The sequence below is a fragment of the Patagioenas fasciata genome, chromosome 7 (assembly GCF_037038585.1).
Source record: "Patagioenas fasciata isolate bPatFas1 chromosome 7, bPatFas1.hap1, whole genome shotgun sequence".
NCBI classification, from domain to species: Eukaryota; Metazoa; Chordata; class Aves; order Columbiformes; family Columbidae; genus Patagioenas; species Patagioenas fasciata.
Genome location: NC_092526.1, coordinates 1,629,926 through 1,642,778, shown reverse-complemented (window position 1 = coordinate 1,642,778; position 12,853 = coordinate 1,629,926). Strand labels below are relative to the sequence as shown.

The 12,853-nt window shown below is 52.0% G+C and overlaps 1 protein-coding gene across 4 annotated transcripts in view; it reads left to right on the top strand.

The window, feature by feature from the left end:
- Positions 1-3,230: 3,230 nt before the first annotated feature.
- The window catches only part of KCNJ3 (potassium inwardly rectifying channel subfamily J member 3), a 61,744-nt gene continuing 52,121 nt past the window's right edge, over positions 3,231-12,853 (top strand). For 3 of the 4 annotated variants that reach the window (XR_011739907.1, XR_011739908.1, XM_071810650.1), the window contains exons 1-2: positions 3,231-4,018; positions 8,377-8,593. Coding sequence is in view for 2 of the 4 variants with exons in the window: in XM_071810650.1 (XP_071666751.1) it covers positions 3,341-4,018; positions 8,377-8,593 (895 nt within the window). In the remaining 2 variants the exon portion in view is untranslated. The remainder of the gene's footprint in view (positions 4,019-8,376; positions 8,594-12,853) is intronic. The other variant, XM_065841265.2, reaches the window with a different exon arrangement.

The following is a 12,853-nucleotide window of genomic DNA, read 5'->3' as shown; positions in this document are numbered from 1 at the left end:
TGGGGATAGAGATGTGCTGGGGACAGAGATGTGCTGGGGACAGAGGTGTGCTGGGGATAGAGATGTGCTGGGGACAGAGGTGTGCTGGGGATAGAGATGTGCTGGGGACAGAGGTGTGCTGGGGACAGAGGAGATGTGCTGGGGGCAGAGGTGTGCTGGGGACAGATGTGCTGGGGACAGAGGTGTGCTGGGGACAGAGGAGGTGTGCTGGGGACAGAGGAGATGTGCTGGGGACAGAGATGTGCTGGGGACAGAGGAGATGTGCTGGGGGCAGAGGTGTGCTGGGGACAGATGTGCTGGGGACAGATGTGCTGGGGACAGAGGAGATGTGCTGGGGGCAGAGGTGTGCTGGGGGCAGAGGTGTGCTGGGGACAGAGGTGTGCTGGGGACAGAGGTGTGCTGGGGACAGAGATGTGCTGGGGGCGACGGGCACTGCCTGCGGCTGTCATGATGCTCGGGAAGGGAAAGGTAGAAATTCAGCCAACTGCACGGTGGGTACCTCCTGATCTGGGTGTGCATTTGCTTTTGAACTAATTTGATGATTCACGGGGGAATTTTCTGTTCTGCAACCCAAGAACATTCAGCATCTCAATTTGAATTTGAATTGGAAATCCCCACATGGGTTTCCTGAGTGGTTTTGCATCCGAACAAGCGTTTGGTGCCCCTGCCAGGCAGCGCTGCCTCCTCGCGTCCAGCAGGACAGTTCCTAGCCAGGCACACCTCACTACTGCAAATACCCGTCAGCTTGTGGTTTGTGTGGGGAAAACAGTGTTCTGGGCTTTTCCTTCCTAAACCTGCAGCCATGAAGTGAAGAGCATCGCGGACATCAGGAGGAAATGGAGGTTAAGATGCAGTTCCTGGGGGTTTTCACTCTGTCCCGCAGCTACAGCTTTAATTAAATTACCAGGGACTTCATCAGGTTTGGGCTCCCGCCCGGGAGAAAACAACTTTCCAGGGCGTTCTGTAGAGCAGAGTGTTCTTGTCACCATGATCATTCCTATGATGTAGGACATTTTTTTGATGCCTATCATTTTCTTTTCCACTTGCGCTATTTCCTTACCTCGCCTCAGATGACAGAACAAGAACATTGTCAATCAGCTTGTCTCCCTGAAAGCAATAATAATTTTGATTTTAATTTCGGTAATCAGAAGGAAATAGCTCCCCTTAGACTGCTGTAATTCTGTAGCCATAACATTGTGATTAATAATCTAACATCTTTGCCTACTTCTGGTCTACAGGTGGGAGAGAAGAGGTGAGAGAGGCTGGGATGGGAGAGAACAGAAACCCCTGAGTGCAGGAGAAGGGAACCGGAGAGGCCGGAGGGTTCTGATAGCAAAACCACCCAAAACGCAGTTAATACCCATAGAAATTCTCGTTCGGCATTTCTGCAAGGTAATTTTACAAAACCCCCTTGAAATCAAAGGTTTAAATCGTGTTATTCTAAGCCTCCTCAGAGTGCAGCCTTTCCAGACACACCAGGCAGATGCTGCTGAACGCAGGCGACGTCCCCACGCCACCGGGGCGGCTTCAGTTCTGTCGTCTCTGAACTAGATTGTTCCTTTCTCTTTCATTATTTTTTAAATAACTTTAAAATCCCCAGCAGCCAAGCGTCCCCCATATCCTAGATACAATTTCCAGTTTGATTGCTGTTGTGTTTTGGTTTTGTTTTTTTTTTAAATTACTATTATTAATTTTTTCTCTCGGTTTGAAAATACGTACTTGTTGGAATTTTGGGCTGACTTTCCCCAGCCCATCTGCTGCAGGATCTCGCTGCTGTTTCCCCATCTCTCGTCCTTTGGCGGCCGCTCTCCAGAATCTCTCCTTCGCATCCTTTTGGAGCAATGGCTGTGAGGACTGGACACAAAATCCCATTTGCACTCGTGTAATTGCCAAGTACAGCGATAATGATACGTTCCCGGTCCTGCTTCTGCTTTGCCTTTGTCTGCAAACGTCCATCGCGTGAGACTTTCTGATCACAACATCATTTTGTGTTGATTTCTGCCCAAGTTTCCCAGCCCCCGGTCCGGGTCTGTGCCATCCGGCTGCTCCTCCAAGCAAAAAGCAGAGCAGGTTATTTTTCAAACACGTATTTTCCATAAACCTGAGCTGATGAACCTCCTTTGATGCCCCACAGATAATTACCAGTCGGCTATTTGGTTTTTTGCCTGTGATCCCCACCCACGGGAAAGTCTGTAAGTGTCTCATTTACTCTTGTCAAACACGGGAGTTTGTTTTTCTTCTGCTCTTTACCTAAAACCTCTTTTGAAACTTCCCCGCTGTTTGCAGAGTTATTAAAAATGGTTATTAGCAATTGAGAAATATGCAAATCCACCAATTTTTAAAACCCTCTATCCTAGTTACCTTGACCACATAATCCAGGAATACCAAATGTGGAAAATGTTCCCTTGGATCGCCCAGCTTTTCCACAAACACATCAAGAACGTTTTTCAGGTTCCTGTGTATTATTCCTGCAGTTCAGTTGGCAGATATTTTGCTCTTACTAACATATATTTCAAAGCCTGTTAATGGTCTCTGCTGACAAGGGCTCTTCCTCGTCCTTCTTGTTACTCTTAGCGGTTTTCTGCCGATCACCGAGGGAACGGATGGGACTGAAGGGTGGAAAAAAGAAGACAAAACACGAAGGAGCCGGGGTGGCCCCTTCCCCTCCGGCAGGTTCCGCGGAGACCGGGTGGGAGACACCGCGGGGGGGAGGAGGAGGCGCGGAGGGAGATGGGGGGAGCACGGCAGTGGGGAGGATGATGGGGGTGAGGAAGGTGATGGGGGTAAGGAAGGCACTGAGGATGCGGAGGGCGCGGGGCGGTGCGCAGGGCAGTGCGCAGGGGGGCGGAGCGCGGTGCGGAGCGCACGGGGCGGAGTGGCGCGGCGGTGCGCGGGTCGGTGCGGATCGGGGAGCAGAGGGGTGCGGGTAGGGCGGCGCGCCGGGACAGAGCGGAGCGCGGTGGGGCGCGCAGGTGGCGGTGCGCGGGGAGCGGAGCGGTGCGCGGGGGCGGAGCGGGAGGCGGTGCGCGGTGCGGTGCGCAGAGGGCGGTGCGCAGAGGGCGGTGCGCGGGGCGGTGCGCGGGGCGGTGCGCGGGGCGGTGCGCGGGGCGGTGCGCGGGGCGGTGCGCGGGGCGGTGCGCGGGGCGGTGCGCGGGGGGCGGAGCGCTGCGCGGGGGCGGAGCGGGAGGCGGGGGGTGCCCTACCCGGGGCCGCGCCGCCCCTGCCGCCGGCTCCGCGTGGGTGGCGGCCGCGCAGAGCGGAGGCTCCGCGCCCGCAGAGCGGCGGCGCCGGGCCGGGCCGGGCTGTGCGCTGCGCCGGGCGGCGCGGAGCAGCGCGGAGCATGTCGGCGCTGCGGAGGAAGCTGGGGGACGAGTACCAGGTGGTGAGCACCTCGGCCAGCGGGGGGGGGCTGCCCCCGCCCCGGGCCGCCCCGCGGGGGAAGCGGCAGCGCTTCGTGGACAAGAACGGGCGGTGCAACGTGCAGCACGGGAACCTGGGCGGAGAGACCAGCCGGTACCTCTCGGACCTCTTCACCACGCTGGTGGACCTCAAGTGGCGCTGGAACCTCTTCATCTTCATCCTCACCTACACCGTGGCCTGGCTCTTCATGGCCTCCATGTGGTGGGTCATCGCCTACATGCGGGGGGACCTCAACAAGGCGCACGACGACAGCTACACCCCCTGCGTGGCCAACGTCTACAACTTCCCCTCTGCCTTCCTCTTCTTCATAGAGACTGAGGCCACCATCGGCTATGGCTACCGCTACATCACCGACAAATGCCCCGAGGGCATCATCCTCTTCCTCTTCCAGTCCATCCTGGGCTCCATCGTGGACGCGTTCCTCATCGGCTGCATGTTCATCAAGATGTCCCAACCCAAGAAGAGGGCCGAGACGCTGATGTTCAGCGAGCACGCCGCCATCTCCATGCGGGACGGCAAGCTCACCCTCATGTTCAGGGTGGGCAACCTCCGCAACAGCCACATGGTCTCGGCGCAGATCCGCTGCAAGCTGCTCAAGGTAGGTGCGGTGCCTTCCACGCTTGTCCCGCGGCCACCACCGGTCCCCTGGGGACATCCCACTGTCTCCATCCGCGTCCCCAACTCCGCACTGCCCTGGGGCTGCGGATGCCTCCGTGTCACTGTGATGCTCTTCAAGCTCAGCCATCAGGGACCAGATTTACTCACAGCTGTGTGATTTACCGGCAGCCTGGTAGGATTCATCACCGGCTTTACATGCATATTTATGTATTTCTATAAAATGCTAGATCTCTCTGACAAGTGAATACTTGGTAGCTTGAATTCCTTGGTGTGGATTTTAAAAGAAAGCTGGCTTTCTGACGTATTCCTTGGCTTCCATGCAATGGTGAGTCCAGTCAGGCAGAACTTTATTTATGTGGTGCGTGAACTTCATGGAAAGCAGAATGCCCGGGCTAGACATTGAAAAATCGTGCTCATAGCCCTGTCTGTCTAGGGAAAATTGAGTATTTGTTTGAGACTTGCTACAGCGGCTGCATATTCATAGGGGAGATGAAGTAAATGGAGTGGGTGGCAGGGGACGGCTCGGGTGCCGCTTGACGCATGCAGAGCATCCCGCGGGTTTCTGTGGCTGGCAGGGCTGGGGGTGCTCGCAGGGGCACGTGGGGACCCCTTTACCTCAGGGGGGGACCCCAGAGAGCAGGCTGCCCGGCTTTCTCCCCTCTGGTGCCCCCCCGCAGGGATGCTCGTCTCTCATCTGTGGCGCCGGGATCTGGCAAAGCACAAGTGGATGTTGCTCTGGGGCTTCTGGAGTTGTCGCATTTTGGCCCAAAGACGTGGTTCCGACGGGGGTTTTGCAGGCGGGATCGTTGCTGAGTTCGGGGGGGGGGGCTGCAGGACCCCCACCTCACCCTAAACGCTGGGGGAAGAGGAATTTAAAGAGTCTCCATGATTTCCTTTCTCTCCTTCCCGCCGTGCCCGGGTGGTCGCTGGAGCCGGGGACCGACATCGGGGCAGATGCTCCCGCTGCAGCCAACCTGGAGGCGTCTGTTCCCCTTCTGTTTTCAATAATCAGCTGGAACCTGAGTGAGGCTTTTCCCCGGTGTGAGCTGTTGCTGGTTGTTTCCTTGGGTCAGGAGTTTAGTTGGGTACATGGGATGACGTGCAATTAGCCCAGTGAGTAATCATCACGTCTTTAGAGGGCACCGCCGTGACCCCTCCAGCTGACGAAGCCATCCCTGCCGGGGGGAGGTCGGACTGTCACAATTAGTGCAGCTCTTCAATAGCATTAAAGAATCAAAATGAGTCATTTCCATTACGAATTTTGAAATTGGCCCCTTTTTGTATCCAGAGGTGCCGCAAGGGGAATTTTAGAAGTTGAAGCGTGAAGCTTCAGTGTGGCTGCACAAGGTTTCCCGAACTTGAAATGCGTGGAAGGGTGTGTGTTCTTCATCGCCACTGTGTGTCCTGCTGTGTGACATCGGGGACAGGGTCGAGGGGTGAAGGTTTTGCAGGTGTGTACAACATGTACATCCTGCATGGCCCCGTGCCTGCAGCGCTGCCCAGCCTGCAGCAGCTCTGTGCACGGGCAATTGGAAACGTGGAGAGAAATGGAGAAGGGCAATAATGGGCTAAAATGGGGCTTTTCTGGGGATACAGATGTAGCTGGCTGTGTGTGTCCCCAAGCAAATGTCTCTGCACGGTGCATCCTTTTGCTGCTGGGGGGAGCAGGGCATGGCCAGGCCTCTTGGCCAAGAAAAACAGAGGGGAAAAGACAAAAAGCCAAAGGATTGCAGTGGGGCGAGCGATCTCTCTTCAGCTGCCCCGCTTGCTTGAGCAGGGGGGAAATGCTGCTTCGGTTTTCCTGCTTTGGTTTGTGCGGAACCATCATTGCAGGATTGTTGCAAAACAAGCTGGGCAGAGTTAAGTGTAGGGCTACTCATGGATTTTTCTGCTAAAATGATTCTTTTTTGGTAAAAATTGTTCTGCTTGCACGTTCTATGTGCAGTTGAAACCCCAGTCCACTGTTTTTAATTTTTCTTTTTCTTGTTAATCTTAGACCATACTGGAGAGAAAAACAAATACAAAGCCTTAGAAGTGCCAAGTTAGTGCAAAGACCCAATCACTATAGTATTCACCTTTTATCTGAATCTCCAGGGCTGTAAAGAACTTGAGTGAAACCGAGGAGCCCTGTACTTTCCTCCCTACATTGCATTGAGTCAGAAGAGTCGTTTTCTTCTGACAAATGGATTGACTCAAATAGCCAAGGTTACAGCCCATGGCACCCCAGCAGCTGCTCCCCGCCTTGGTTTTAACCAATATGTTCTTGGGATGCGGGATGCCTGGTGGAGCTGCCCCTTGCCCTGCTTCTGAGTGTTATTGGGTGCTTTCCTTGTCTTTTTGTCGTTTTCACTGAAAAGTAGACTTCTCTCTGAAGAAAGAACAAACAAAACCCCGCAGGCAGGTTTATGCAGATGTGCTCTAGATGTTTCTTGGCTCGATGTCTCTCTAAAGCTGTGTGGCGTGTGCTGGTTCGGGGTAGCAGAGGCAGGTGTGATAAACCTGAATCTTCACACACCAAAATTAAAGCGCGTTTCCCAGCGTGAAACTTCAGGGCAGCGAAACACACAATTGTTTTTTGGGGATTAGATCTCCTTCAAACCCAGCCGCCCTTCAGGGGAAACTGTAAAAATAGAAACCAAATCCTAAGCGAGGCGCATAATCCGGTTTTGCGCTGTCTGCTGCCTTTTGCTTTTCGGCTCCCAAGTGCTGAGACCCCCGTGCGGGGGTTTGGCCGTACCCACACCCCTCGCATCGTGAGGGAAATGGAAACAGAGGAAAAGTCAGGAAAATTTGGCTTTTTCCTGTAAGCTTAGTCATGTTCCCATTAAAAAATAATCTTATTGCAAGTCAGCGGTGTCGCTCAATGTGGGAAGTTTGACATCCGTTCAAAATGTAGGGAACGATGGAAACACGTCTCACGTAGCGGTTGATTGATACAGCAGTTTGCAAATCTTCTTTTTAAAGATCTGAATAGTAAATAATGGAAAATTCTATAATAAAAATAATGACCAGAAAGGGCTATAATGTTCTATTCCTGCCTATTCATCACATAGGGAGAAGGAGTGAGAAACGGGAATGAAAGCTGGGGAGGGAGCGTTGGGCAGGGACCGCAGTGTTCACGGAGCGGGGGTGCCCAGCACCGCTTGCAGCGGGGCCACGAGCGCGGAGTTTGAGGCTTTGGCTCCAGGTGTGATTGTACAGACTTGTTATAGAGCTGTTACACTGGGGTTTCTCGTGTCTTAGCGGGCGGCTCTAACTGAAGCAGTAACTGAGTCCCCTTCTCTGGGCTGCTTTGGGCAAAAGGGCCAAGCCGTCCTGAAAACGTCCCCGGAGAGCTGTGTGCTCAGCTGGTTTGGGGCTGATTGAGTTGTTGTGAGGCAGCACTGGGGATCTCTCTCTTATGGCAAAAGCAACTACTAACACTTTTTTTGTGATAAATTAATGGACAATTCCTCATGGGAGGGATGCTGGAGGTGGTTGTGAGCCCTTGTGTGCAGTTGCTGCGTCACAGTGTGGATTTGGTGAGGTTTTGGGTGCTTCAAGGGCAGGTGTCCCCTTGTCTGAGCTCCCAGCAGGGACCCTGATTGGGTGCACGGCTGTGGGCACACTGGGTGTGCAAGGGCTGGGTGTGCAGAGCTGGGTGTGCAGAGCTGGGTGTGCATGCTCTGCATCTGCCTGAAAGGAGCTTGGAGCCGGGGGGGGTCGGGCTCTGCTCCCCAGGAACAAGCGCCAGGAGCAGAGGAAACGGCCTCAAGTTGCCCAGGGGAGGTTGAGGTTGGATCTGGGAACAATTTCTTCCCCAAAGGGCTGTGGGGCATTGGAACAGGCTGCCCAGGGCAGTGCTGGAGTCACCATCCCTGGAGGGCTGGACAGACGGACATGAGGTTCTCAGGACATGGGGCAGTGCCAGGGGTGGCACTAACTGTGATTGGACTCGATGATCTTGAGGGTCTTTTCCAACCAAAATGATTCTATGATTCATCTCCTCCTCCTGGGGGGTGATGCTGTGGCTCGGTGGCAGAGCCATCCTTCACACCGGTGGCTGGTGTCCCACCGGCGCTCCTGTGTTTCAGTAAGATGTGTGCTAGAAATAATTCATCCCTATTCTGTGTGGCTGGTGCTGGGCTTCTACCCATTTCATGGCCAGGTGGCTGGACCAGGATTTGTCTCATGTGCTGTCGGGGTGCTGTCGGGATGCTGTCGGGGTGCTGTCGGGATGCTGTCAGGGTGCTGTCGGGATGCGGGGTGCTGTCGGGATGCAGGGTACTGTCGGGATGCAGGATGCTCTCGGGATGCCTCAGTGATGGCTGCCCCAGTGATCATCTCTGTCTCTCCCAGTCCCGCCAGACCCCGGAGGGTGAGTTCCTCCCCCTGGATCAGCTGGAGCTGGACGTGGGCTTCAGCACAGGGGCCGACCAGCTTTTCCTCGTGTCCCCGCTCACCATCTGCCACGTGATCGACGCCAAGAGCCCCTTCTACGACCTGTCCCAGCGCAGCATGCAGACGGAGCAGTTCGAGATCGTCGTCATCCTGGAGGGCATCGTGGAAACGACGGGTGAGTAGAGAAAGCGAATGTTCCGCGAAGCAGATGTCACCCAGCGGGTCTTACCACCCGCCTTTGAAACACCAGGTGCTCCCGATTGCCCTTCAATCCAACGACGTGGTCAAATTCTGCAAATACTCTGAGGCAGCCCGAGTCGTATTTTCCTACAAAGTGCAACTGCTGGAGTGGTTTTTGGCGATGTGTCTGTTACCAAGGTGATGTGCCGTCGGGGCCAAGAGATCTCCGGCAGGGATGCTGGGCGGTGTGGGGATGCAGGCTGGGCTGTGCTCGTTGTGCATCACCGGCAGCGATGCTGTAGCCCCAGGAGATGCTCCCGTATCCCTCGCTTGGCTTCCCAGGCTACTGGGGATACTCAGAATATCCGTCATGTTTTTTTCTGGTCCGTATGCCAGTGTCCCCGTGTTTCTGTGCCGGGTGGCTTTCCCAGCACAGGGGTGACCTCCAGAGCCTCGGGCTGTGATGTTCTGGTAGCCTGGTACTCATGGAGGGGAGCGAATCATCCGTGATGCTCAAGAGAAACTCCCTGATATTCCAAGAGAAACTCCCTGCTGTTAGCATAGCTGGCTCGTGTCAGGATTTGGATTTCAGGGCTGACATGCAGACCAGAGGACTCCAGGTTGTGCTTTTCCCCCCCTAGTAGAACTGTTTTAAAACACAGATGAATGAAGAAAAGGAATTTTGTAAATAGCTCATTGGAGTTTGAAAACAAAGCGGTGTGTTTGTGTACTTCTGAGGTTGTTTTGTAAAGATTTCAGGCTTAGGCATTATACACAGAATGGAAAAAAAAAAGAAGGTGGTGTTTTTGGATGTGGAAAGCCTAACTCACATAAGCTTGCAAATTTTGTGACCTAGTTTTATAAGATGAGATGAATATTGGGTAAAATAGAGCAAACTGTGCTCTATCTTGATAAAACATGGAGGGATGAAAGGGTTTTAAAAATGTGAGTAGATGAGAGAGGAGGGGAGTACAGAGCTGGGCTGGGGGAGGAGCGGGTCTGAGATGGTGAGAGAAGGTACATATGAAGATGAAGGTGCTGCACTGGGTGGGAAATAAACCCCAAACTATTCTAAGCTGCAGCACTGATGGTTTCCAGCAGGCAGTTTTTGCTGAGCCTGGCTCAAGTAAGGAAAACAAGACCAGAGGCAAGGGAAGGGGCAATCTCATCTGAAGGATACCCTTGCTTTACTAGAGGAGAGGTAGACACTTGGTAGGTCTAAAACTTGCAGAAAGTCAGGACCATGGCTCGATCCAGGTGCTCTTCCAGCAGATTCTGCAGTGTCTGCTTTCCAGCAGAGTCTTTAGTACAGATTCTACCTCCCCTGTTATTCACCTAAAAGCCAAAACACACTTGGCAAGGCAGAGGTCTGGCTCTGGGAACACACAGTAACCTCTGTGCTTGTGCTTACAAATGTACATTATATAGCAAGGAAGATGGGCAAGTTTAACGTGGCATGTGTAGCTCCGCTAAGGTAAAGGGGATTTAATTCAGAGGCAGTTTTCTGAGGAGTTCAGAGGCGTGAGCGCTGGAGCTGGGCTGGATGAAGGTCAGGAGACCACCTCATCCCTCCTAGTACATGTGGTACAAAATGATGGGTTTCTTCTCTTTGCAGAAATAATACATTGCAGAAATATTCCACCTAGGCTATCTCAGCTTAAGCTTTGCATCTGAGACCCCGTGGCCACCTCAGAACAGATGCAGTGATTTGAAGGGGATTATTAGAAATATTATAACATGATTTGCAGCTTGCTCTGTTGGACGTTTTGTAGATAAAGCAGGTAGGAGACTTGGTCTGTGCTTTCTTCCTCCTGGGTGCAGGACATCCCCTGCGCTCGCTGTGTACATCAGAACTGCGATACAGCTCTTAAATGTCTGCTGGCAGGGAAAGAACCTAAATAACCTGCAGTTGTTTGGAAACCAGGGTGCTGTTTTTGGCCAGGTGTAAAAATGATGTGCTTTTTTTTTTGGGTCTTGTCTCAGAAAGTCGGTGTGTAGGTCACACGTTTGAAAAGGGTTTTCCAATGAACGCCCATTGCGTGTGGCTGGAGAGAGATGATGGGACCGGGGGATGGCACAGGGCTGAGGATGGGTTTCTCTTGCATCCCTGGGGTAAAATATAGTAGATATTTCCTACCTTTCCAAGCCTAGAAAGCTGCCTTTTAGCAGCTGTTACCCTCCTATCAATTACTGTTTGAAAAAAGTCACGGTAGTTTTTTATCATTAAATGGAATTGGATTTTGAACCTCGGAAGGCCGTATTTCAGTGCTGTAACACAATTAATATGGATGAATCTGTGTAATGACGAGGTCTCGGCATCTGGTTTCTTTGCAAAGGCAAGAGGTCCGGGAGCCAAACTGAAGTGGGGGAGTGAGGTGTGTCCCTCCCAGGGCGTCTCCTGGGAAGCCCTGCCTGCCAGCTGTGTTCCGAGTGTAAAACCGGACTCCAGCTCTCGTGTTTCCCTGTGCAAACTGTTCATCCCACTCATCTGTCATCATTCCTGGTGGGGACGTGTCCCCCAGCGCTGGCTGTGCCGCTTGGCTTCTGTGCCACGTCCCCGGCTTGACAAGCGCTCCAGAGGAGCTGATAACATATAGCGCGGCTTCTGAACGCAGTCATCAAGCAGCCTTAAAATACACCCAATTTTACAGCCAATTTTCTAAAGCTGCTGTCTTATTTTCCTTTTTTTATTTTTTAATTTTTTTATTTTGTTTTTGTAAAACGACTCTAAGAGCATCACTACCATGGAGATAGTTTCCCTACCCACGCTGTTTGCTCCCCCTGCCCATCCTTTCCCCAAACCGCTGCAGGAGGGTCCTACCCCGAGTCTTCGCTGCTGGTAATTTGTAGCCTATTTAACAGAAAAGGCTTTGATATTCATCAAAGTTGTTCAAGTTGCAGAGTTTAGAGGGAGAGCCGGTGCTTTCAGCCCACACTCCTGGTTTGTTTTTCAAGTGAATTATTCTCCACGTCTGCCTGAAGAGCGCTGTGAAATTGCGCTCGCATCTGCAGCATCCTTTGTAAAGAAGCGGGTTCCTCGCACTCTTCCCTTGTGTCCTATGGAAATCTGCTGGTCCCGGCCTCAAAAAATCAGATAATAAATAATGAACTGTTTATTGCATGGAATACTCTAGCACTTCTCGTTTTCTGTTCGTACTGACATGACAAAAGTGGCGTTTAATTGGGACTGAATGAGGCAGAAATACCTGTTAAAAAATAAACGCAGGCTTCTGGTTCAACAAAGGAGAAATAAGAGAGAACTCAAGTCATTGGAAGGATCAGTGGGGTGGATTTGGGGCAAATCATCTGACTTTGCAATTTCCCATGTTATTCCCATTCCTATCACCATCTGGTGCAGGCCAGGGTGCAAGTGTTTTATTATACAAATCATAAAAAGTGTTAGTGTGTGTTGAGTATTTCTCACTCTAATATAGCCCTTGTATTTATAATAAATAGGGATTTAGGAGTCCTATTAGCGTTTGATTTGATTCAGCTCTGTCTTTTGATAGGGACCTAGAGCTGCTCGGTTTCCTCCAGCAGGTGCTTATGAAGAGATGCTTTTTTCTTTAACTTTGTTTTCTGCTTTAATCAGTTGACTTTAGATATGCAATGTAACCAGGGGATTTAGAGAATCAGTAAATATATACAATAAATCTTGTTTTGACTGTCTGCAGGGACAGCGAAGATTTTTTGGAGAAGTCTAATTAGTTGTTTAAGCAGGATCTTCTCGCTTATAAATCCCTCTTGGCTGATTAAAATCACCATTTCTGATGCCTCCTCTCATTAAATCATATAAAAATGATTTCTCATAGATGCCTCCCAACTTGATTAAGTTAATTTACTGCCTCGTCACTGAAATTTTAATTTCTGGGAAGTATAAACATTTCTTTCTGCTCTCCCTACCCTCCTTAATTACAGCTGTTAGGTTGTTCCCATGATCCCCCATGGAAAGTGGGGAGGGAGGGAAGGGAACTGGGGTGTCCTGTCCCCACCAGACCCCCCTGGGGTAACAAGGCTGAGAACCCACCTCCCTTTCCTAACCAGTACACAGCAGCAAAATATCTCAGCAGACAGGTGCTTTCTTATTTATTTTTATTTAGAAGATCGTGGCCACGGGTGCTTTAGGTGACCATGGGTGGCTCTGGACCCTTCTCTCACCCCCAGTGACCTACAGATCAAACCTCACCTGTGGGGAGGGCTCTGGGGTCGAACAAATTCCAGACCCCGGAGTTTTCCCTGGGAATGCTGGAGGATG